General features: G+C 47.2%; 1 protein-coding gene across 1 annotated transcript in view; it reads right to left on the reverse strand.

Moving 5' to 3' along the window:
• Positions 1–27,152, reverse strand: part of GAS7 (growth arrest specific 7) — a 106,865-nt gene that overhangs the window by 57,241 nt on the left and 22,472 nt on the right. Inside the window, exon 2 of the mRNA XM_029960025.1 lies at positions 12,878–12,998. Within this exon, the coding sequence (XP_029815885.1) occupies positions 12,878–12,998 (121 nt within the window). The remainder of the gene's footprint in view (positions 1–12,877; positions 12,999–27,152) is intronic.

The following is a 27,152-nucleotide window of genomic DNA, read 5'->3' on the forward strand; positions in this document are numbered from 1 at the left end:
TGTCCTAATGGCAACAGTGTCACATACGAGCTGACTACAACCACTGTTACCTGCCCAAGCGGTGCCAGGCACTGCTCATGACAGCAGCCATGGACGAGGAAGAAGAAGGATGAAGATTGGTGGAGTTTCCAGCTGTGGATTCCAGAGGGCCTTCGACATGTTAGGGCTTAACCACTCAGACCTGCATGTTTTAGCAGATACTGGTTTGAGAAATTTACTTGCAAGACAAAGACGGCACCATGCTGAATGGAAAGAACGTCCCTGGAAGTGTTTAAGGCCAGGCTGGATGTGGTCCTAAGCAAGTTGGTGTAGTGGGTGGCATCCCTGGCCATGGCAGGGGATTTGGAACGAGATCCCTTTAAGGTCCCTTCAAACCTACACCATTCTGTGATTCTATGACGATGCTCACCAGCCATAGGATGTTAGGAACTTCAGTGAAGAAAGGTGAAGGGTAGATTAGGATATGATGGAAAGGGCACCCAGGAGTACAGAAACAGAAAAGCTGACTGGTGATACCAGGAGGATACTATGTAATACATATTTTCAGGCATATCACGAAAATTTTCCTAAAACTCTGAAGTGCTGGACTTAAGATTCTTTTCAAGGAAATGACCACTTTTAGCTACACATTTCAGGACTGCGCCAGAACTTACTGTTGCAGGTGGCATTTTACTAGTGATATTTGTCATTATAAGAATATATGGACCTTAATTAGAATCAAGGCAACGTGAAAGCAGAATTCCTGCTTTACAGGAGACAGAAAACTGTTTAGTAAATGGGAAGGACCTAACACCACAGACAAGAAAAGGCTGGAAATAAGAACACATCATCTTAGGTTAACCTCAGCTGTGAAAGCAAGGTGGCAGCAAGCCACACACACACTAGTGTCATAAGTACATAAATCATCTTTAATGTGACAGACAAGGTAGTTGGAGTGCTATTGTTTGACTAATGCAAGAGGTATTACAGCTGCAGCCCATCACAGAATTTCTTCAGCATAATCAAATATTTTCCTGATGAATCTACCACCCACACACAATTGTAAACCCCTCCCACAGACACTGAGCAACTTGTTAACCACATAGTAGCTGTGCATTCTGGGCACGTGGTGCTTTGAACTCAGCAGGGCAGTGTGATCCTAGGGTTCCCCTTTCAGAAAACATACAAAGGGCACCCCTGCCAAGCAGGCTTGAAGCTTTTTCTTGTTCTTTTACGATCCAGGTTATGTGCGGTATCATCTGCTCTGTCCGCTCCCTTCAGCGTTACAACAGTCTCATATCTGAAAAGAGGATTAATGGGGTGTCAAAGCAGAGGAGATTGCTCACCCCAGCTGTCTTAAAGATGGGTAAGTATTGTCCATGCTCAGAAGATGGTTTTAAGAGGCTATGTGAAGCACACAATTCTTTACACCTTTCAGAGACTGGAGAGCATCTTCACCTTTCCACCTTGCCTGCTTCCCACCTTCTCTGCCCCTCTACTTGTTCTACCCGAGGTCTTTACGTCCTTCCCCATCACTTGTGCCCATGCATTCATGTATCCTCTCAGTTTCAGTCACTACAAAGAACTACAACTATTGTCAATGAGAAAATGTCATACTAGGGAGTTACTTCTGAAATATGTTTCAGATGATGTCAGTGTAACCCTGGGAAAGGGGAGAGGCTCTGCAGGGAGTTGCCAGCAGTTCTGACACTACCTGAACCAAATATGAAGCCCTGTAAGGAAATGCAGGCAGGGGAGAACAGTGCTATTTTTCTTGCTTTGGGTTAGAAGCCCACTGCCAAACCCCCAAAACAGCAGCAGGCAAGTAAACATAGTTATTTCACAGGAACTGGCAGGTAAGAGATTTCCAGGGCAGAAATGATTTCACCTTACCAGCACCTACCTCCAAAAGACCCACAGATTGTCCAGATGTGCTCAGGGTTGAATGCAGATGTCCACACTCTCTCTATCTTCCCTCTCTCCCAGATAGGATTTCTTCCTGTTCACAATCTTCCCATCAGCTCACTACATGAAAGGTTTTGAAAACTTCCCACATAGTGATTTTGCAACACAGAGCAGCCTGAGGACATTTATTTCTTGAAATTCCAGCAGAACAACAAAGCTTCTCACTGACTTGCTGCAATGGTACCTGTCTTGGAAGGGGACGGACAGGGACACCCCTTTGCACAGCCAGACACAGGCAATCTCAGCTGGATGGTGACAAGGACACAGGCCCTGAGGGGCCCGCAGCACTTCACATAAACACCAGTTGGCTTTTCTTTAGGAAGATCACACACAACATCACCTCACCAGAGTCACAGGTGGAGATGGAGGAGTGTGCAGAAAGCACTGGGACATTTATCAAGGACTCAAGACAGCTCACCTGAAATATGAAGGTCACAAGAAAACTGGCAGCTTCTGGAGGCCTTATTTCACAATTGTTCAAACAGGTCAACATCAGGCCTGACCTGAAAGCCCAAGGAGAGGGTGGTGGGCAGCTGGCCTCAAGAGATGAAGCCCACCACTGTCTGCTGGGGTAAAGTTAACACAAAGGGCAGCAAAGTTCTGGTGAGGGAGGAACAACAAATAGCCTGTGTTCATATTTTTCCTGAGGCAAATAGGGGAATTAAATGGGCAGCCAGCCTGGCTCAAAGGAAGCATGGGAGCTGGGCATAAGGGTGACTTACATTCTCTCCAATCTGTCTGTGCTTTTCTTCCCCTGGCCTGCAAACAGGACCCCTAACCCCCCCCTGTCAGGATGTACAAACCCCCTTCTCCCTCAGTCCATCAGCTGCCATCACGTCCAGCTGCCAACATGCTCCCCCAACCTTGGGAAGCAGGAGCAGCCACCCCTAAAAACCCCTCTTGGCCACGGGAGGGAGTCAGCCAGGGAAGGGTGGGCTGCACACCATGCTCCTCTCACCCAGAGTCACCAGCACCACGGCTACAGCCCCGGATTCCTCTGCAGGACAGCGGGAGCTTCAGGAGATGGGGACAAGGGGGTCAAGCTGCTTATACACTTCAAACAACCAATTCCTCTTCCCTTGGCTATGCAGTGGATGTGGGAAAACATGGACTGAGCACATGTCCTAGAGGGCTTATGGTAGTGCAAGGTGCTGTGTGCCTGTGGGTGATGCTGTGACTGGAGAAAGAACGGAAGCATGGGCTTGGAGAGAGCCAAACACTGGCTAGGAGGAGATTTTAACATCTAAAACTTGATGGGTAAAATAGCTAAGGCAGAGTAGTATTGTTCCCTCCTCAGAGTAACTACTGGTCTCCCATTCATTGCAATAGGAGCAGAAAAGTATCACCCCCCTCTCTCTGCTCTCTGCTCAAACAAACTGCACACAAAATGCATTTTTGCATTTTGGCATAGCTCAGACCTAGTAGTTTCTATCACGTAGAGAAGCTTTCTGTAGGGCTGACAGCTTTGTAACAATGAGCTGCAGCTCTGGCCAGCTCTAAGCCATATGCTTTGGCTACCTTGAATGAGGCCAAATGTGCTATGGGGAAGGTGGTCTCCTCCCTGGGACATCCCCGAGGCTGTACTGGCAGAACCTGCCTCTCCTTTCCATTGCCTCCCTCCAGGTTCCATGGGGGCTCCTGGGTTATTATTAGGACTTATGCAATGCAGGTATCTAAACACATATTTCTTTCCTCAATCATTAGGATGCCAGCAGGTCATATTTCTTGGGGCTATCTCAAACCATGACAACCTGTCAAGACTTCCTGCTTCTGGATAAATACTTTTGCCTTGGTCTTTACAGTGTAAAACAGAAACTTTTGCCTGTGAGGGTGGTGAGGCCCTGGCACAGGTTGCCCAAAGAAGCTGTGGCTGCCCCATCCCTGGAACGGTTCAAGGCCAGGTTGGACAGGGCTTGGAGCAATCTGGTCTACTGGAAGTTATCCCTGCCCATGACAGGGGATTGGAATGAGATGTTCTTTATGGTCCCTTACAGCTGAAACCATCCTGCGATTCTATGACTCTGTGATTTGCAGAGCTGTTGGCCTGGCCTTCCAGCTCCTGCTATTCAGGTAGCCCCCCAGGAACACTGCAGCTTTCCAGACACTGAACCTCCCCCAAAGAGATGCCCCTCTTCTGAAGTAGGAGTACATGTGCAGATGTGTGGATGCATGAACATACAGCTGGAACTGTAGAAATGAGGTGTGGTATTTTACAGGTGTCCCATTCATCCTACACACTGATGGGAAAGAAAGCCAGGGTGGATATTTTGGATGTGAAGGGAGGTGTGTTCACCATATGACCTGACACAAAGAGGCTGTTTGTTCAGCCCTCTCTGTGCCTGCTGACACCATCACAGCTTACTTCTCTGGAGCAGTAAGGGGCGATAATCCCATACAGGGAAACTGAGGAAATTTCTTAAGTTCTCCTTCAGTTCTTGGCTGTGAGCTCAGGTCTTTGTTGAGGTTCATGCCAGAGCCAGCTTTACCTGTCTGGGGAATAGGTATTGTCACTGAGGCTCTCCCTAAAGTCAATGAAGAGAGATTGGCACTTATAGGGCAAAGTTCATGTTAGCTATAGTAGACACCTACATCAGGAAAACAATTGAGAGGTAAAGCTAACTGTTTCTTTTCATGGATAAATGGTAAGACTGGAAGATCCTGTTCAAATGGAGTTGTCTACCCTGCAGTTGGTACCTTGTCAGGTGAATCAAACTCCACCCTGCTCAGACAGCAACAGAGACGGTGGAACCTATCTAAGGGCAGTGAGTATCCAAGAGGCCAGTCAGTGCTCTGGACTTTGGTGGCAGAAGCCTGACAGCTCATTATCCTTGCTTGATGTAGTGCCAGTTCTCAAAAGAGAGTGCAAACAGGCACTTAACCCTCCAAATCCCGGTAGAGGGATCCCAACTCTTCTTCTAGACGGCACAGCGCTCCTTGCAGAATTAATGATGCACAATGAGGCCCATAAGTGCTACAGGGAAGGATCTGCCAGACGTTTGAGAGTGGCTCGCCATCTCACTCCTCTTTCTTATGTTTTGACATGACAAGCTGGGATGTCTCTAGATGTTGCACAAGACAGATGCCAGGCATTCAGCTATAATGTAACTGGTGCAGACTCAAACTTCCTCAGCAAGGTCATACTGAGAAAACCTAAAGTATATTGAAATTGTCTTGGGATTCATTGTGCAGATTGTATACAGGTCAGAGGCCTTCACAATGGTTTTAGGATTGAACCTGTTTCAAAGGATAATAAATGTGGAGTGCTTATCTGGTGGGACCACCAAGTGGAGATAGACAGGAAAGTGCTGTTTGTCATCTGGCTTATTTACCTATGGAAATCTGTTTGTTCCACAGTCACCCCAATTCTTTCATTACTGATTTTCCTAACTTCTTTTTCCCACATAAGAACACTGTCTCATAAATTCTTTTTCTTTCTTATTAAAAACCAATTCCTTATGTTTTCCATGTAAAGACAATGAAAATTAGACCACACAACAACTCACATGGTGGAAATATTATTATGGTCAGGTAAGATGTATGGATAACACAGGCAGATAATCATAATGTGGAAAGACACTAACTGCTGGAAACAGCTGACAATAATAGCAATGCCTCACAAGAAGGGAGGGTTCTGTTGTATTTTGAAGGCTCAGAAGAATCAAAATGTTACTTGGTCCTAAAATCCCATTTCCCTCCCTAGGAAAGGGAGCACATACTTGAGTTCAGATTTATGAATAGCTCAAGCACAAAGAGAAAAAAACCAAAACCTATTTCATTCAAAAAAAAGAATTCTGCACTGCATGACGAAGAAAGGAAATGGTGAGGTAGAGATGATGCAGCACCAGGCATGGTCCAAAAGGTTAGTTGTTGGACAGACAGGTCCCCCAACACCTCTTGTCTATAGGAGGAGGGAGCAGAACTACACACTGAGCTGCTGGGGAGCCGCTCAGAGCTCCACCAAAACTTGTACAGCTTTTGCTTGCTGACCTTCTTCAAAGACTGTGTCCCCTCCCTGCTCCCAGCCACACTCCCATCCCAGCCGTTGGGACTGCATGGTGTGGAGTCTGTCTGCTGCTGCATTCCTGGCTGATCCTGCCTTTCCTTGGAAAGCTCGAGGGCAGGACTGTCCAGGGAGGAGCAGGACCTGTCCCAAAACATAGTGGGAATATTCAACAGAGCTGCACATGAAAAGAAGCAAACTAAATGTTCCTCTGAACTCATTAAGATTCTTCGACTTAGACAACCAGAAAAAGTAAACCAGCAGATGAGTGACAAGAGCCTAGTTAGATGTGTTGAATGTAAAAATTGGGGAAATATAAAGATACCAAATAAAGAACAACTCCCATATGAGTCCCAGACATTTGTCATTCGCTACATTGATAAATATTTTTCATATAGTTTAGGCTTTACGGACTGAAAAAACAGGCTCGACGGGGATTTCTGTCCCTGCTGTGTGCCCCAGAGCAAGGCAAACATGAATTTTCATGGTTTTGCGTAACCTGCTCTTAGAGACCTCCAGTGACACAGACTCCCAGGCAACTCCCTACTCCCACACTCCGCTATCTCAGAGAGCTTGGAAGGGTTAGTTGTTGCAATTGAAGTGTGTTACTGCATCTTCTAGTGATGACAGGCATTGCATACAGTCTTCTCCCTAACGGCATTTTATGCACTTAAAGCCTGCCTTCACATTCTCATCCACATCTTTGCTTTCCCAGGGCAGACACCCCCAATCTCTCAGCATTTGCCCACAGGCTATGTATTCCACATTTCCCATAATTTTTCTACTCTCTTCTGGGCTTTATCCAACTGACTACCATCTTTCCTGAAGTGTAGAGTCCAAACAAGATAAAATATTCCAGCTGAGGCTTTATAATTTCCTTGTAAAGTTGGAGGCTTACTTCATGCCTCACAGACAGCACTCCTATTTATATAATGGAAAATGCTAGCTGGTTTGTACTAGAACAACACTGCTGGCTTGCACTCAGCTTTAGATCCTCCAGAGCCCTGACATCTTTGTCTGTAAACTGTCCCATTGCCTGTCTTTGTCACTTAATTATTTCCGATGAAATCTCTGATCTTAAGTGCATCTTTACTGAACAGCATCCTATTCCAGTGTGATTGTGAATTCTGAGCCTGTTCTGTGCAGCACACCATGTTCTTCCCAGCTCCAGCTAAAAGTTATTGTTTGAGTAAGTGCTCTCAATGTCAACATGCCATTCATTACTGGAAATACTGACTAGAAGGAATTCTCAGGCAGATCACTGCGGGGTTCCCTTCAGTACCAACTACCCTTTGACAAGGGACCATTGATAACTATGCTCTGAGAATGATCTGCCAAACAGTTTTGCATGAGTTTACTATAATTTAACTATGGTCCCCTTTTTGTTTTCCCTCCAACCAGCTTTCAAACTGCCTTTGCTGCTTTTAAGACCTTTTTTCCTAATCAATGAACTGTCCTTCCTTCATGCAGGGCCCTGCTCACAGACCCTGGCCAGAGGCTGGATAAATGTTTAGCCACAGTCCTGCCCCATGAGAAGGCCCATACCTCCTCTCACCCTTGCTTTTCAACGATGGAGGTGCTAAAACTACCACGAACCTGCCAAGAAAGGCTGCTCTTGATAGCATCCCCTCCGTAGAAAGACAGTGGGTGCCGGCAAGGCCCCAGAGTGGGGTAGAAGGATGTTGCGCTGTGCTCTCACCCAACCCAGGGCTCCACCACAGTCCTGAGCTGGATGAATCCCCTCACTCTGCACCGGAATATGCCTCCCACTGACTGGCAAGGCAACTGGTTGGGCACCCAGGACAGCTGGAGTGCTGCATGTGAAGGACATGCCACTCTGAGGATGTCCAAATACATCATTTACATGAACAGACAGTGAACCCAATGCCTAGAGCTTCCACATATGCTTACCAAACCGCTGTGTGACTGTCTTCCACCTCACGCATGAGAGGCCTATGATGGAAGGGACAACCAAAGAGAGGATGCATGATAGCAATGCCTAAGGGATATGTATAAAAAGAAAGCAAGAGTATGGATCTGTGGGTTCTAGGAGACCTTGCAGAGTGCTGTTCAACCTAAAATGCAGTGCTATGTTTGCTGTCTAACAGTAGCCCTAAAGGAAAAGCCAGAGTGGAACACTCCAGCATTTACTGCACTAACTGCATTTAGTGGCAGGTCCAGACTGGGGTCATGCCTCTGGACTCTAGAAAAAGTGGAATCAGAAACAGCGGGCAGTAGGACGCTGTTAGTGGGGGCTCAGCAGCTGCATCCATGGATGGAAGCAGCTGGACAGGATCCCCAGGGTGCACACAGCACATGCGCAAGGCAGAGCACGAAGGAACTTCTGGGGAGGCTCCAGCTGAGAGCTGAGGATACTGCTGGATGCTCTGTCATGGAGAGGAATTCCTTCCTTCCTTCCTTCCTGCCTTCCTCCTTCCCTCCCCCTCAGTCCACTGGACAGCTCTGTGCTGCTTCTAATTATTATTAGTTTCTCCTCTCAAATTTCCACATGTTAGAGTAGAAGTAGAGCGCCTCCTACCTCTACTTCAGCTCCACTGCCTGGCTTAGCCTCAGTAGGGAGGAGAAGCACAGAGAAAACAATACAGAAAAGCTTTGATAGGAAGGATATTCTAAGTTATTTAAAATAAGAAGGGAAAAATGCATAAAACCAGTCTCCACAGCAGCTAGAGAGACTTGCTGTAAGCTAGAAGAATAAACAGTCATATTTATTAAAAAAAAGGCTACTTAAAGTACAAGCCACTGTAACAAAAGCTGAAGTTGTACAGTCTCTTTGGACAATTTGGTACTTCAGCACCTGGAGAAGACACCCTTGATTCGGCACAGTGATTCTGATCCACATTCAGATTCTGCACCTGGAAATGGATGCAAACTCCGTAGAGCATTTCAGAGGAGCCTGGGAGGAGCTTTGGTCGATGACAGATACAGGACCCTTCCACGACAGTTTCATGTCTCTTCTTGCTGAATAGGAAGTTTTCTAGATCCTGACAATGGGAGCCAAGATATACACAGGGACATGCCTAATCTGCTCTGAAGTCAGAACCTCCTTCCACTTTGGAACTGAAAACCAAAGTCCTCTTTGACAGAAGGCTCCAAATGGAGAAGAAGAAAACCTCATTTTTCAGTGTACAGCAGTGTAACAGGGTCCCTGGAAACCCTTACAGCCCAGTGTGTCCCAGTGTTTTGCGATATGTCAAAGTGTTCACCCCTCTGAGCCACTGCTCCTGCTACTCAACGCAGCAGAAGGCCCTGGTAGGGATGAGCAGACAGTGAACTGTCTGAGGTCCCTCCACTGAAACATCTACCCTAACCTTCATGAAACAGTGCCTTGCTGTTATCTAAGTTGCCCTGAACTCACCTTCCAGTGCAGCTATGTTACTGTACAATTCTAATAAAATACTTTATACGCAACATCTGTTTTCAGCAAAGCAGATACAGATGCGTGTGGAAGCCAGAAGTGAAAAAAAAATAAGAGAATCACAATTAAACAACTTATACTGAAAATAACCAGAAAGTTCTTTCTCGTTCCCTTACTGCTCTGAAGTGCAATCATCTCCTGGCAGGGTGTTACACAGAGCTTCCTTCTCCAAGCACACCTTGTGCCTTGTTGCATCTGCTAAGGGGAGCCCTTGCATGAGAACACATATTCTTGGCTGGAGAAGGATACTTCTCAAACCCTTTTAAGGGGCTTCAGACAGATTTAATCTTTCACTCTGAATCTCACAGTATTCATTCCTTATCTAAGAGACAGTCTGGTCATTTGTCTTCATTAAAATAAGGATGCCTTCACTCCCTTGGAGATGCAAATAAGTCTTCCTCAGATAGGAGGAGAAGGTCTAGAAACACTTTTCGATCAACCCTCTCAGTAAAAGAGTTGCCTGGTTCCTGGGAGATCTGAGAAGTGGTTGTGACCTTACAAACTGAGAGTTTTGCATCAACTGCTGTTGGTGGGTAATGATGAGCAGCAGACCTTTAACTGCATGGATCACACTGAAGGCTAGCCAACTGGCTTCACCTGACCTCTGAGTGTCACTAGACAGTGATACCTCTCTAAAATGCTTCAGCATACTTTCATCATCTGGTGATAGCTATGGTAAAGAGAAAGCATCCTAGGAGTACATCTGCACCTTGAAGGAGAAGAGACCTGGCTCCTGCTGCTGAAACAATGGTGCTATGGAGGCAAAGCAGGATGGAGGCCCATGAAACCCTGGGACAGAGATGTCTGCTGGCACCATATCCTTGTGCCAAACATTGCCACTGTTTATCTTGGTACTCCCAGCAGCAGCTGCAGCAGTGACAGGACAAATAAGCAGTTCAGACAAGTCAGCAGGTGCAGTCAGAGAGCTGTCCAGTCTTTGAGACTGGCAGTAAACATTACCCATGCCAATGCAGCTCTACCACAGGAAAAATGGGGACTGCAGGTTTATAGTGTATTGTCTTTGACTTAGAATACATCTTGAGTGTCAAAGTGCAATCCCACTGATAGCCTCACATGCCAAACTTGACTTTAAGGTGACTGCATGTCTCAGTAGGTCCAACTCTGCAGCACAGTCAAGGAAGAAAGTGCATCAACATGAGATTTGACCAACATGAGCCTACAGATAGTCCTGAACTACAAGTTTTGCAGGATCAAAAGTCAAAGCCAATTAGTCAGATTAAATCAAAACAGTGTCCAGACAGCTGCCCATGGCAGGACTGGATAAGGCTTCATCACACACTTCAGCAGAGAGGTCTGAAGGTTGCATTCTGCTTTGTCTGAAGCCTAGATGACACCACAGGTGATACTTTTTTGGCATATAATCCACTTTGAGGAAGCACAGGCATTTGAGATCCGTCTGATCATGCCATACAGCCCAACTAGAGCAAAAATACTCTCAAGTGATATCACCAAGACGATAAACTAGCACAAACCAGTCTCTACACAACTAGAAGACTTTGAGGCAGCAGCATATTCTAACTGAACAGGCTGAGAGCAACTGAGCTTGCCAGGAACGCTAACTAAGCTGGAAGTAGTCGAGGGGTCAGAGTGCCCCTGTACATGCTGCAGGAGATTCCTATTGTCTCGTGAAATGCTACAGCCCTCGCGGAAGTATGGGAGGCTCAGAAATGCTCAGAAATTCCCTATGCCCAGAATAGGAAACAAGAGCACGCGATAACTCCAAAGCCAGTTGGGCTGAGGATTACTCTAGTGAGAAGATTCTCATCTAAACAGGATTTGAATAGGTGCTCCCTAAAGCAAAGATCAGAATACAGAAATCCCACTTCTACCCTCTCTTACATGCTGTTATTCTGAGAACCATATTTCCTGCTGCACAACAATTCCATTGTAGTAGCTGAGACCACAACCAAAGGTTTGGGCATTCTCCAGGGAAAGACTGGTTGGAAGTGATCTCTGGAAGTCTTCAGCCCATCTATTCATTCTGAGCAGGTTCACTGCTAACAACAGATCAGCCACAGCTCTGTCCAGGCAGCTTCTGAGATTTCCCAAAGATGGAGATTCCACCACCTCCCTAGTCAGCCTGTGCCAGGGTTATCATCCCTTCCTAGAGAAAATTGCTCTCCTGATTCCTGGCCTGGAGCTCCCAAGCACAATGTGGCTATTGGCCCTTGTTACATTTCTTGTAACTTTTATGAGGAAAGTACAAAGCTACCTGACGTTATGGAGAAACTTAGTCCAGGCCACCCACCTTTCTGGGGTAGGGTCCCTGTGGCAAGAGCTCTTATCACATAAAAAAGTCTCTGCCTCTCACTGCTTTTATCTGGCCTCAACCCAGTGAGTAAGGGTCCATTCCCATGATGTCTTAGGACTGAGTTTAATCACCTCCTCTCCTCACCCACCTCTGGATTGCAGTGGGGATGGGGTATCTAACTCCTGCTGATCTCCTCAGCTGTGCAGAGGATGCTGCCCATCAGCCAGAGCAGACTGTGCTTGAAAACAAAGGTAGGGTTAAATTGAAATGTGCTTTCTGGAGGGAGGGTCCTACAAGGTGTTCATGCATTGAAATCTGGTAAATAATGACTTGGCCAAGTTCCAGGCCAAGGGCTTCTGAAATAAAACACAGTCCCAGAACAGACCATGAGGTGCATTGGGACAGCCCATGGCTCTCCTTGTAAGCCAGGAAGAGTAATGCGAATGTCATTTCTGATGGCTGTAACTCCGTTGTTAACAACTGTCCTCTTCTTCCTTGTCATTCTGGCATTCTTTTTGCTAAAGAAACCTGGTTTTTGCTGGTCACAAGTCCCTGTTTTGCAATGCTGCTTTGAGCTCATGATGAGAAAAGCAGGTAGACACAGAGTCTTAGGTAAGCCAGAGGTGGTACAAGTTTGACAGGTCTTGAGCAGTTGATAAGATCGTGAGTTAAGTCTGCTTCTCTACCAACATGACAGTGAATAAAACACACAAGTACAGAACTGAAGACTCTGTCTGTGCTGTCCCATTACATTTGTTTTTCTTCCCTTGTCTTCATGGGCAAGCTGAGTCTGACCAGTTCACTATTTCTGTTTTGCTCAGTGGTGCTTTAGTGCTAGTGCTTTAGTTCTATCAAGCTACTTCACATGTATGTATCTATAGACACAGAAATATCTCCAGCTAAAGGGAAAGAAAATAGGGAATGTGGAAAAAATTATATCCTCAACAGTGTTTCAAATTCTAAAACATTAATGATGGGGGTATTTCTACTTTACATTCTCTGTCTTTTGTAAATGCTTCAGATGTCTTCTGATGGTCAAAATTAAGATGACAGATGATCATAAAACTAGATCTTATAATTATTTTCTTCCACATGGTGCCAGGGTCATATTAATTCCTTTGGCTCTGGGCCTACTTTGTCATCAAAATCAACTTGAAAGACGATTTCCTGCAGCAGATTTGTCCTGCTAGGCTGAAACATTTACTGAACCCCCACCCTCACTTACCATTTGTGAAGGTGTTCACATAGTACCTGCGGCCCTGGGGAGACATGTAGCTCTGCCAGCCGGGGGGAAGGTGGCCATTCAAGGTATCTTCTCCTGGCTGAGGAGTTGCCTTTCCGGGTTTCTGATGAGAAATGAAAAAACCCAACCATTAAGTCAATATGAAGATAATGTAAAGTCTAACCAGACACACATCTGGAAAGGGACCACCATGTGGTTTGGCATTCTAGAGATTCCAATACATTCAAAGACTTTCAGTCCATTTCTCCCCTCATCTGTCTTAGCTTCACCCAGAACATGAAGCAACAGTCCCTTGAAGCACTGACTACACAGACCACCCTTTGGGACAAAAATGAACCCCTCTGTATTTGATGTCCCAAGAGCACCTGGACTTGTCCAAGAAAATGGCTCTCATTAAGCAGTAAAATGCAAAGCATAAAATGATCAAGTGTCTGAGAGAGAGAGGCAGGCACCTGGTCCTCATTTACCTTCATGTGGATATACCGGTGGGTCAAAAGCACTGGTCATGGAAGTGCATTCCCAATTTATTTTACAGGGGCACCATCACCTTCAGACAGTTCCAAGACTGCAGAGCCATTCAGCCTACAGGAGTGCTGAAGTAAATTTATCAGGATGCTGACTGTATACTAATAATGCATGTAATTAACAATGATCTAATGTAATTTGGATCCATATCATCCAGATACAAGACCATTAGGATCCAGATTACTAAGAGTGATCCATATAATTAGGAACAGCAGGAGATGAGCACCAGGCTGCCACCTGTTCTCCAGGCACACACACACTGCTACAAGGGTTCAGGTGCCACATCTCAGCTGTACATCTCTTCATCAACTCAGCTTCAAGTTTCAGTTTAGCTTCAGGGTGCGGGAAAAGAAAGAGGTGAAGCTGAAGTGCAGGTAATCGTCTGCACTACATCGCATCACTTGGATTATTCCCTTTTCCAAGTAATTCTACTGGTTCCTTGGTAGCTTGGGATTTAAAGCAGCTGCTTGATATGAGACTGGCAAAGAGGGCTTCATTACAAAGGAAGCGTGAACCCGGTCTCTTCACCCAGGAGATAAAGTGGATGGCCAAAGATTGCCAATTGCAACCCCACAGGGCTGCAGCTATGGAGACAACAGCCTGCTCCTGGCTCACACCCAGGGAGCTCCAGTTCACCTTTCTATATTCCCTATGGCACACCAGGCATGTGAGGCACTCTCTTTTGTCTCTCTGTTTGTTTCCATTGTCTTCAAAGGAAGAAATGCAAAATAAGAAGGAAAAATATGTTAAATTGAATATTTATCCCACAGAAGCTAGTCTCTATCCAGGAAATGCCTTCCGACATGGTGGGAGGCAGGTCTGAAGCAACTGCATTACATTCACAGTCTCTCTCCATCTTTCTTGCAGGTTCCCTTCCTGGAAGGCCACAATGAGGTCACCCCAAAGCTTCTCTTCTCCAGGCTGCTAAGATATGCAGAGAAAGTAATATCAGAGGGAACAGGGTAGCCCCAAGCTACTTTTTGAGCCATAAAACTAGTCTCTCTCCTAGCATGTTCCATTGGATAGCAGAGTGCTGGAACAAATCCTGAACTCCTGAACTCTCTCCATCACAGGGCTAATGGTCCTCTGTTATTGTCTGCTAAAGCACACTGAGGAAAAGTAAACTCTGCAGTAGCAGTATACCAACTCTTGAAGGATATGGCAGCAGGTTGGGTCCCTTATATTCCCTGCATGGATCTCTGGCCTTGAAAATAACAAAGTTATTCCAGAATATCTCTGTTCTGCATGAAAGCCTCCTAAAGAAGAATTTGGGATAATCCAACCCTGGGTTCTGTTTCAGAAGATCTAGATTTCACACATTTTTGCTGCACACTCACCATTTCTGTACTTAACACATATTTTCCCTTCTGGAACTGAAGTCCCTCCATTCCCACTACCCTTACTTCTTAATGTGATCCTAGAGCAATCCCATGTGCCCAGGAGGTCACAGCTAGGCTCAGCTCACTTTAGGGGCCCATGGTATTCCTCCATTTTGCACAGTCAGCACCAGTGTCCTGCAAGGACAGACACTACCAGTATGCTTAAGGGAAGCTCTAAATTGCCCCTACATCCTTTGAGTCACATTTTCAGTGTTGCTTCATGTCTCCCTGACCAACTGGAGGAAAAGCAGAGGTCTTTCACAGACAGGTGCCATGGCTACAAATGTTGGATGGAAATAGTGTAAAGAGCAATGTTTTAGCTGTAGTCCCTGCCAAAATGTGTATCACTTGAAAAAGCACACAAAGCATTATGTTTTGCAATTGATAATACTATATTTTTTAGTTACTAATACTTTTACCTTTGCTTCTGATTCACCAGTCAAGAAGTGCCATGAGCACAGCGATCTCTATCAATGATGGTCAAGAGAACTGAATATATAAGGGAAATATCAGCACTGCCAAATGCTGAAGCTCTTGAAAGCAATGGGGAAATAGTTTGCTTGTATGTGCGTGTGTTGTGGTTTAACTCCAGCCAGCAACTCAGCACCACGCAGCCACCGACTCACTGCCTCTCATCCCTGGGATAGGGAGGAGAATCAGAAAAAAAGGTAAAATTCATAGGTTGGGATAAGAACAATTTAATCATTAAAATAAAAGACGATAATGAAAAACATAATAATAATAATAACAATGATGATGATAATAACAAAGAACAGACAGATAAGAAAAAGAGAGAGGAATCAAAACCTAAGAAAGACATGTGATGCACGGTACAATTGCTCACCATTTGCTGACCCGTGCCCACCCTGTCTGCCAGCAGCATTCAGCCCCTCCCAGCTAACCCCCTCATTTTATACACTGGGTATGATGTGCCCAGTGTGGAATATCTATGGTGTGGAATATCCCTTTGGCCATTTTGGGTCAGCTGTCCCAGCCATGCTCCCTCCTGACTCCTTGTGCAGCTCCTTGCTGGCACAGTATGGGACACTGGAAAGTCCTTGACTTAGGAGTCATCACTACTGAGCACCAACTAAAACATCAGTGTGTTATCAACATTATTCTCACACTAAATCCAAAACCCAGCTACTAGGAAGAAAACTAACTTAGCTGAAGTCAAGACAGCATGGAGTATGGATGTGTGAATCTCTTCTCTTTGATTTAGAAAGGAATGTGATCCTAAATACCAGCTCACTATTAGATTGGACTTTATCATCCCATGGAGACTGCAGAGGAAGATCCACTGAATGCTGGGACCACTTCTGTGTTAGAGCCCCTAACTTGTCCCAGTGCAATACTCTCTCAACAACAGTTGAACTCCGATTCCTATAGCAGCTCTGGGGGGGAAAGAGGAACTGAAAATGGCATAGGGGAGAAACTGAAGAAGAAACAAAACTTGGCTTCATGCAGGTCTTCCCACCACCCTGCCTGTAGACAATCATAGAATCATAGAATGGTTTGGGTTGGAAGGGATCTTAAAGATCATCCCGTTCCAACTCTCTGCCATGGGCAAGGACACCTTCCACTATCCCAGGTTGCTTCAAGCCATGTCCAATCTGGCTTTGTCCACAACTTCTCTGGGCAACCTGTACCAGTGCCTCACCACCCCCACAGTAAAGAATTTCTTCCTAATATCCAATTTAAATCTAAGTTTAAAGCCATTCCCCCTTGTCATATCACTATAAGCTCTACGCTCATTGTGTAGGAGCCCAGGGGATAGATAATGTGGGATGATGGGATTTGGGATAGATGCATGTAGGACTGGGCTCTATAATGCATCACAGACTAAGTACCTCATAGTTATGGCACACGCATGCATCCTTTCAGGCGTGAGAGTGCCACAGAGGCCATAGAGGCAGCACACTGTCCCTTCTCTGCCAAAAGAGGAGATCTGAGGAAAAGGAGAGACTTTCTTGCTCTGTTTTTCTCGGTAGATACAATCATCCCAGCCAGACTATCTGCAGTTCCTTCTTCTTATATCAGCACAGTAAACTGGAACCATGTTTGTACACCCATATGGGAGAAGTTTTGGCTAAGCTGGCATGTGATAACAGGCAATCCTGTTGCAGGGACACACCAAGGACAGGGGCCATGAGACTGCACAGGGAGGGGAGGTAACTGGGAGATGGTGTTCAAGAGCCCAGCTCCACATCTGGCACAGCTCCACATCCAGCACAGCTCCACAGCTGGCACAGCACCACCAGACAGGCTTCAGAGCTCTACCAAACCCAGCTCCTACCAGGGTACACCCTGTGCCCAGCCATATATAACAAGAAAGTGCTTAGAGGGACCTGTGCATAGAGACATCTCTTCCTTAGACAGATCAGCAAGACTGGGCTATTACTTCTATTTATTGCTCCTATTTTAGGAGAATTCTTGCCAGGATAGTTTATGAGAACAGTAAATCCCAACAGAGGACATCTGTATGGAGAAGAGGTTCCCTATCAGCAGAGAGCATTGTGAACCAGCAAAGAGAGACCAGCAGACAGGCACTGGAAGTTGAAACTAGACAGGGTTGGACTGAAAAGAATCTGCTGATCATGAGGGTAAGTATCAAGTGAAAGAGTTTACCAGGGAGCTGTGCACTTCTAGTTCCTCCATCGAGATTAAGTGACTCTTTCTGTAAGTTCTTCTCTATTCCAATAAGAGAAAAAGCCAGGACCCTGAAACCCCTGCCCCAGCTCAGGCTGGGTGAGCTTGCAATCTCTTCTGCTTTCCAAACCTTCCAACTCCCACAGTGCCTTTGAGCTGAGAAATGCTCAGAGCACTCCTCTCACTGTCACTTCTGGGAGTGTCACCAGCTGCTCTCACCGTGGTGGTGGACAGGCAGATCTGGACACAAAAAGGATGTCTGCAATACACTGTTGAGAAAACAGGAAACTTGAACAACGTGAGAGCAGAGGACATGCAACCCCAGTGAAATCCTCCTGCATCTGTGTTTGATGCCTGGAAAAGGGATCAAAGTGTCTCTCAAAACATTCAAATCCAACAACACAAGCACTTCCCTCCTACAAGATTTCCTAGAATCAGAATTCCATGTATCAGGGGTAAATGCAGGGGTAGACAAGAGCCAGCCACCCAACAGGTCGCATTCTATATGACAAACAATGGTTTTAATTTGCTGTCTTCAGAAACACAGGCATAGGATTCTTCTGATAAATGCACAGCGGAGAAGAAACAGAAATGAGCAGCAAATGCAAAAGACATCTCAAAGCAGAAAGGCACTGAAGCTCTTCAGCACGAAACCATGCAACAGAGAGGTGGCAAAGGTAAGCATGTGGAATAAGAACAGATCTGTGGGATTAACTCACCTAGTCCAGGTCAGCAGCACTGACAAGAGGCAGAAGGATGGGCTGCTTAGGGCAGGGCACATGAATCTGACCACTATCTGTGCCCCTTCCCTTGCATCCATGGGTACTGGATTAGGATGTCAGGAAGAGGGGGACAACCCATGTGGGCAGGAGAGCCACCCCACAGCATCACAACCCTGACCAGGGAACAGCGTTTCATCTCTGGGCTGCTAAAAACAGATGGTCTAGAAGCATATCTGAAGAGAAGGACAACTGAATCAGACATCCCAGATGTTCCATGCAAAGAAGAGCAGCAGCCAGGGCCTGCCTGTAGGAGCCCTGACACCTGCTGCCTGGTTGGGCTGGCTCAGAAGAGGGCAGAATGGCCAGTAGGGAGGCAGTGGGGTGCCTCTCCCACTCCTCCTCTTCTGACTTTCTGACTGTTTTCTTTTTCTTCTCTTTCTTGGTCTTCTTAAACAAGTTTATAGCAGCCCAACTCATCCTGTTCCTTTGGAAGACCACCTGGCAGTGTGATCCCCTCCCAATGGTGGAAAAAAGCCAAACAAGATTTTATGCAGCGAAGTGAGGCAACAGGGGATTCCACACATCAGTTCAACGCAGGCTGACTTGACCCCCTGAGGCAAGTTCTGCCTTGCTCAATAGAGGAAAATGACTTCCCATTTTCAAACTGCAGGAAATCCCCCTTCTCCTTCAAAGAGGGGTCCTGGGGAGGAAACATCTGTGCTAAGCTCCCTTGAAGATGTGTCAGCTTTCACTGTGCTCCAGCAGAGCTCAGCCCAGGGTCACTTTCCAACACACAACCCAAGGAAAAGTAAAACAATCCCAAACCCAAATATTCAGGCCCTGAGCAGTCTGATCTAACTCTGAACAAGGGGTTGGACCAGAGACCTCCAAAAGTCCTTCCAATTTAAATACTCCTATGATTTTATGATCCTGTTTCAGCAGAGCATGCAGCCTTGGAGCAACTGAAGAGGAGTATCTGGGTGTGGGAAAGGACTGGAGTGCAGTGTCAGCACACTCACCTGCTGCTGGCACCGGCTCAGTCACACTTGCTTCTGCTGCAGACCCAGAAGCACAAGGAAAGGCCACATAGCCCAACTGAGCAGCTGCCCTGCAGTGTCCTGCCCAGTGCTGGAGGATCATCTTGGACAGAAAGCTGGGCAAAATATGCAGGGGAAACTCCCTCTAAGGAACGATACAAGGACAAAGAAGGTAAAAACGACCACAGCATGAACCTAGCCCAGAACAGCCTCTGTCCTGTGGGGAAAGGCTTTCTCTGCACTGATATTACTGAGCTTATGTTTCTGTCTAGCTGCCATTTGTATGAACACTGAACCTGGAAAAGGTGTGTGTCAGTCCCAGGGTATGGAGCAGAAAAGGTAGACATAGAATCATAAATCACAGAATGGTTTGGGTTGGAAAGGACCTTAAACCAACCTCATTCCATCCCCCTGCCATGGGCAGGGACACCTTCCACTAGACCAGATTGCTCCAACCTGGCCTTGGACACTTCCAGGGATGGGGCAGCCACAGCTTCTCTGGGCAACCTGTGCCAGGGCCTCACCACCCTCATAGGGAAGAGTTTCTTTCTAATAATTAATATCTGTCAGTTTGAAGCCATTACCCCTTGTTAATCCAGGCCCTTGTCCAAAGTCCCTCTGCAGTTGCCCGGGAGCCCCTTCAGGTACTGGGATGTGCTGTATGGTGCAGTAGGGTCTGTCTTTGACCTCAGCTGATGCTGCAAACAGGATTTGCTAAGTGAAAGATGTGCACGAAGACCTTTGGTGACAGGGATGCCAACACCAACACTCATATCCATCCCAAGTCTGGCATAAAGATCTCAGCACTGAGAAGTTCTCAGAGACCCTTCCAAGGCCGGGCACGGGCATGCCCCCACCAGCCTGTGTCCTGGCTCAGGGGAAGGCCCGGGGCCCCTCACAAACCCCTCAGCACTACCCGCAGCCTCTCTCTCCCTCATACTTTGAGTCATTCTGTATTTTTTTCATTTTTATGCAATCTTTCTTGCTCAACATTTGGTTTCCATGGAGTCATATAAACTGTGAAACAGATTTATATATAGAAAGTGGAACAGGCCATATGACCAGTCTCTGTTGTCATGGCAACCAGCACGGCTCCCCTTGGGCTGAATTGGATGGCACATGGTTGATGGGGACAAGTCACCCCCCCTGGGTGGCCCTGCGGGCACCACACTGCCTGTGCCATTGCCCTCCAGCCCTGCTGTGCCATTCCTCTGCTCCAGGCACTGGCCTTGGCTCCAGCCTCCTGTGACACCAGCCCTTGTCCCCACAGAGGACAGTGCTTGTGCCTGTGCCAAGTATCAGGGCATCTCAGAGCACTGCCAGGTTGAAGCTGTGGGCTGAGATATGCCCAGCACATACCCACATGCCAGTCTAGCAGGACAGCTCTCATATTTCCCAGTCTTAAAAATCTCCTTGCCCTAATAAGTCTCCTCTGTGCCATGCAAGTCTTCTTCACTCCTTCTTCCTCCTAAAAAACTTCAGCATCTCCATGCAGCTGCTGTTTCCTTGGATGCCATCTCTGCCACTTTTCTACCAACCCACTGTGGCTGTGACCAGGAGAACCTGATGGCCAGCTGTCCCAGAGCTTGCACCCCTTTCTCTTCCATTTAGTTCTGGAATACAGTGTGTATGCTTCCCACCCAGCTCTGCCTGCTCTCCAGCCAGATCCACAGCTGCCAAAACCCTCCCTCCTCTCCCGCCCAGGTCCCTGGCTGTGGTGCAGGCATGTGTCCAGGACTTTGCTTTAAGGTAATATCCATGAATAGCACCGTGTTAGCAGAGAATAAGCCTTCTGGGACTTGTATACTTTTCTCTGCCAGTATCCTAAATGAGAGAAAAACAAACTGTTTCTGAAGCATACGTGACCCAGGGAGACAGACTGGGTGATGTTTTCTGCCTTGGTGCTGTGTGAGAGACCAAAATGGGTGGGAAGAGAAATTCTCTGACCTGTGAATCCCACCTAGACCCCTTCAAAACAGGGGCTGTCAAGCCAGAAATTAAAAATCTGAGTAACTCCAGTGCAGCTCAGTCCTCTCCCTTCCTTCCCAACGCATGTCTGGTACACAGAGTCATGTGCCAGACTGGGAGAAGCCACAGTGCTGAGTTGCAGCTGAGCCTGGCCCATGTAGTGGCTAGTGTGGGACTCGTGGCATCAGGTCTGGTCCAGATCCTACCCAGACGATGCTCACTCCCTGGCAAAGCAGCAGCTCAGGGAGTGCTTGGCAATGGCTACCAGCGGGTTTTGGCTGAGGAGGGAAGCTATAAGAAGTAGGAAGGGTAAGAAAGATGGGCGAGTTTTTAGATTCAGTGTGGGGAAAGAGCATGGGAGTAGGGCCCTGATGAGTGGTTAGCAAGAAAGAGAATAAAAAGCCTTTGACAGCAGGGATTTGCAGAGTGGCAGCTGTGCAGCAGGGTGAGAACAGTCTGCAAAGGACAGCCCAGCTGCCAGCCTTCTTACCTCTCACTCTGCCTGAGCTCTGCATGGTCCCAGTGAGTTTACCCCTTTCCTGTGCTCCCTCCTCTGTGTGCTCTCAGGGGTGTGCAATCCTGTGACAGCATTCAGCACTATCTGACAAGGGTGCAGAGACCTGGTGCTGAAAGAGCAACCAAGAAAGGGGAAATGAAATACCACCCTCCCAGCAGGTGCCAAAGACTGTGGGTAGCCAGCTGGAAGTAGTGTCTGTTCTGAGTGAGAAAGTCCATCTAGAACACATGGCTGCATGCACATGGGCATACCTACAAGGACAATACACCCACAGGGAGCCCAGGAATCACCCTCAGAAAAATACACATTTGTTTTCCCTTTCTGTGCTAATAGACAACAAGTCATTTAATGTACAAATCTGTCTAGTTCCCTTTGAGCAGCCCCTCTCCTGTTATCCAGCTGAGCCATGCATGGACAGGTGATGGCCAAAGTGAGACTGGACAGGAAAGAAGCTGCAGGTGACAATATATGGCAGCAGCAAGGAGCTGGCACTGCTGGGTGGATCTTCTACAGCATGGCCTGGGAAGGCCAAGGAGAGGTCAACTAGACAGATTGCTGTGATATTAGGAAAATTTTCTTCACTGAAAGGGTGGTCAGGCATTGCAACAGGTTGCCCAGGGAAATGCTGGAATCACTGTCCCTGGAAGCAGTCAAAAAATGTGTAGATGTGGTGCTTAGGGAGATGGTTTAGTATTGGACTTGGCAGTACAGGTTGGACTTACAGGGCTTTTCCATTCTCAAGGAATCTGTGATTCTATGAAGGGCCCAACACAAAGGAGCACAGAGGAACAGCAACAGAATGCAGAGGGAGGATGGGAATTGAGATATCCTAATCCCCCAAACACAGCACTCTGCCTGTAGCCACCCCTGTGATGAGAGCCATCAGCCCCATTGTCTGGGGTGAAAATCATCACAGTGAGTCACAGAAAATACTCTCTAGAACATGCAACAGACTGATACTGGAATGCAGGGAAAGAGTGTTTTGGTATTATACAAGACAAGGGATGGTTAGGGGTAAAAACAAAGGCAAGGGAAGGGAGGAAACCAGAGAAGGGTAAGAGGATTCAAGGAGCCAGTCACACGTAAATAGGCAGTTGGTGATCAGATTCCTCTGTCCATGCCCTGACTGATGACTGTGGTCCGTCCTGTCTAAGGCACCATGTACTGAGAAAAGGCAGATCTCAGCATCAACACCTGGCCTTGGAGATCTCTGTGGGATGCCAGCACATGAACCATACAGAAGTTAAGGGGCCAGTGCAAGAATGCCAGGAAGGACTGGGTTGGTACCTTTTACCCGTTCCCAAGCACATCTGTGTCCAAATGCCCCCCTCAAACCTGGAGTAATCCCTCCCAGCAGCCAGTTTCTCTGTAGCAGTCAAGGAGTTTTTTCTGAATTCTCTTCCCAAAGAGAAATACAGGAGTTAGCACTCTCCCATTCCTCTGTTTTCCTTTCAGCACCACTATTTCTTGCTGTTCAGAAAGTTAACATTTGGAATCTGATTTGCTAACTAGCAGAGCAGGTATAGGCTCTGGAAGCCTAGGAAGGTTCATGTGCCAGAACACAGTCAGCTTGGGTTACCAACAAGCAGCACACTGAGTGCCCTGCCCTGCTACCTTTCTATCATCAGAAAATGAAGCCATGCTGTCTCCCTACCACAATGTCTTGAAATAACAGGATGTGGCCAGCTGAGACAAAACTGATTTCTCAAGAGATCCAGAGCTGCCACGAGCACAGTTTCATGTTTCTATGCCAAAGCTCTGCATGCTGCTCTGTACAGCCCACTCGGATATGACAGTTTGACATTAACTACATGAGTCATAGCCCCAACCCCTCAACGGGAACGGAGACCCAGAGCTCTGTCACAGGCTGCCATGAGCTGGTTCTCCTGGACACTAAGAATTCCCCAAGCAGGACTTATCATGTCATGGTTTGGTAGGGTAGGAATGGGCAGAAGAAGGTGAACGGCTGGGGATGAGGCAGCACCAGGCCTCCAAGAACCCTAGGCTGGATGTGCCCTGTGCCAGGGCAGCCTGGGAGCAGGCAGGAGCCTCCTCCCCTTGTTGTGGGACCCCTGTGCTCCAGCTCAGGGGGCAACTGCAGTGTGAGATGCAGGTTGTGCCCAGGGAGGGGCATGGTTGGAGGCCCTGGCAAGGGGGGACCCTGAGACTCTGCTGGAGCCAGAGAACAGCAAGAAATCCTGGACCCAAAAATAACCATGGGGTATGTGGACTGTAAGGTAATAAAAGCCCAGGGATTCCTTTGTTCAGGGTCCCTCCCCAGATCTGTTCCTGTTGCTGTACCCCACTCAATTATAAAGTTATTTTTTTCCCCCGAAATCACATGCTTGGGACTCTGCTGTGGAGAACCCGGGGTAGAGAAATTTCTTTACAAGCCTCAGCCTGCTCAGAGGGAATGTCTCTGACACCAGGATCTGGTACGAGGCAGAGCACCAGGGCCAAGCACTCTGAAGGGCTGTGTTGTGCTGGGCATCTGGGGACAACAGGGCCATTGTTGAGCAAACCTTGTACTGTCAGAGTCACCCACAGAAGCACAGAGAGTCACAAGGCCAGATCAGGCCAGCTGCAGCATTACTGCTTGTCTCCAGTTTGAAATGACCTGCTGTGGGGACAAATTCCTCCCTAAGTGACTGTGGAGTGTGGCACACTAGCAAGATGGGTCAGAGGCCCGAGAGGCAGCCAAGAAGCTGCTTGCTCTAGGTGCTCTGCCCTGGAAGGGTGACTGGAAGCAGTTAAAAAAAGAAACTTCCCACAGACACTTAAATTCACTGTCTGACCCCTCTCCCTGGGCTGTGGCATGGAAAAGGTGGGCAGAAAAGTCACCCGCAAAAGGTTTGGGGGCAGGCAAAGAGCTGGGCAGCACTGCTGCCTTCTGGAATCCTCACGTCTATGAGTGCAGCTGGGTTTGCAGAAATGGAACATCTGGGAATAATGCCAAATGTTTTTCTGTGGGGCCTCCAGCCCGTGCGCTGCAGGAAGCTGGGCCTAGCTAAGCGCTCTCTCTACCTGCACTGACACAACACACTCTCACTAGCCCAGGACGAAGACCAAGGCCCCCCACACTCACCTGCATGCAGGAACATGTCCCCTCCCTCTGGCCAGGGCCAAGAAGCACTGATGGCTTCTTGGGATTAGATGCAGTGTCAGGCTTGGGTATTTCACGAGACATTGCAGTAAGCTACCAATCACATGCACAAAGAACTGCAAGGGAGCCCCAAGCCACTCTGGAAAAATTTCTTCACTGAAAGAGTGGTTAAGCACCGAAACAGGTTGCCCGGGGCAGTGGTGGAGTCACCATCCCTGGAAGAATTCAAAAAATGAGTAGACATGACACTTCACGATATGGTTTAGTGGGTACGGGGGTATTAGGTCAAAGGTTGGACTTGATGATCTTGGACGTCTTTTCCAACTTTAATGACTCTGTGATTCTAAGTATCTGTTTAAATAGGACAAAACTTGAACAGAAGCCTAGCAGAAATGAAAGAATGGTAAAGAAACCTGTGCCTTGCTTGCTTTGCAGGTCTTTCAAGTCCACTCATGATCTCATGCATGGATCTTCTGTGTTGTACCACACCGCGCATTGCTCTCCTGATCCCTAGAATAAATCCCTCCTGGACGTGTGGGCAGGGGGCCCTTGCCCCCGCCCCCGTGAGCTCCTGTGGGCTGCCTAGTTGTTTGCTGACCCCTCTGCCAGCCCTGGCACTCCTGGCAACATGGCAGCCTCCGGCGTTCTCCACAACTCCCAGGAATCACAGCATCTCTTTCTGCAGCATCCTCTGCGATTCCAGCAATTGGATGCAATTCCAAACAATGCAATTCCAGAATCCTCTCTTCCTGGTTGTGCCAGTGCGTGCCTTTACGTGCTTCATTTCTCATACATCACTGTGGTTTTAAAAAGCCCGGTTCTACTGATGTGTTCTGCAGTTTCCCAGACACAATAAAATCACTTTATAACAACTAATAATTAGTATTCTTTTAGGAAGGAAGGGATTCTCCCTCAAATTATAGAGACTCTCCCACATGCACACACATGCATGCATAGCAGAGCTAAGGTGCAGCAACCTCCACCCTGCTGCAGACATCTGCAAAAAATGTCTATTTACAGAAACATTCTGGAGCAAGTAACATATCTGTAAGTTAGAAAAGCAAGTAAAAGCATAATAGATAAGTTTCTGGTCAGCTCTCTAGAGCTACTGTGTTCTCCTTCTCAAGAGAATTTAATGAAAGTACATTCTGAGATTGTCCAAATAATGATCTCGGTTTCTTGTCTGTACTTATCATAAAATCACAGATTGCTTTGGGTTGGAAGGGGCCTTAAAGCTCATTCCATTCAAACACTGCTATGGGCAGGGACACCTTCCACTAAACCAGTCCACTCCAAGCCCTGTCCAGCCTGGCCTTGGACACTTCCAGGGATGGGGCATTTAATTATTTATCTTTAACTACTTTTAATATTACTTTAAATATCATTCTATCTTTTAGGAAGAATGTTAGGACAAGGTGCCTGAGAATCAATGATCTGCATTTATGATAAGATAATTTTATTATAAATATTATCTCAAAACCTATGCAATTAAAAAAAACTGGAGTAGTTAACTCAGATTCTGTTTCTGGGCCCAGGTCCTAAGCAAAGCAATTAATGTTTTGGCATATTACAGCTACATTTTCCTCTACTTTAAAATGAAATTTGCTTCCCCCTGTTGCTGTCGTAGGGCAGATTCCCAAATAACACTCCTTGCTGCTTTTGCAGGCAGCCTGGATGGGAACCTTTTACTTACAACCACCCTCAGTTTTTCCTGAATGATGTTTTCCTGCAGAGGAAATATGTCCTGCAGGCCCCAACCTGATATTGCCTGGATTCAGTGGCCCTCCATGACCAAAACTTTGGGAATGTCAGATGCAGAGAAAGCAATGAAACAGCCAAGATACTAAGTGCTGCCAGATGCACATTCTTGCGCCCTCCCTCGTAATCTCTCTCAGGCGTGGGGAATGTGACTGTTGTGCCTGTAACTCCGCAGCACAGCATACTCACACAGACATACCACCGTTATTTTCTAGTTTTGCTGCTGCTACAAATCTTAATAAATGAGCAAAAAAACCAAACAACAAAAGGAAGCATGGGCAGAAGGCTATTCCCACAAGTTGGCAAGGCTGAACAAGGCTGCAGGAGCCCCTGTGTGGAGGCATGGCTCACCCTGGATCTCCCCCCGCCCACTGCTGTGGTCAGATGGACAGACAGTCAGATGGACAGGTAGATGGACAGACAGCCACCACTGGTCCAAAAGCAGGGCCATGTGCCCATCCCCGCTGGCAGGACAGGGTGGCACAGGAAGGACTGGGGGCTTTAGGAGCAGTGCAGAACACTTGCTCCCCCTTGCAGCTGGGACACAGACTCCTGTTGGGCTCAGCATCCTGCAGGGTGAGCTCTGCTGACACCTACAC

This window comes from Manacus vitellinus, unplaced genomic scaffold, assembly GCF_001715985.3.
Source record: "Manacus vitellinus isolate BGI_N305 unplaced genomic scaffold, ASM171598v3 scaffold_24_pilon, whole genome shotgun sequence".
Lineage (NCBI taxonomy): Eukaryota > Metazoa > Chordata > Aves > Passeriformes > Pipridae > Manacus > Manacus vitellinus.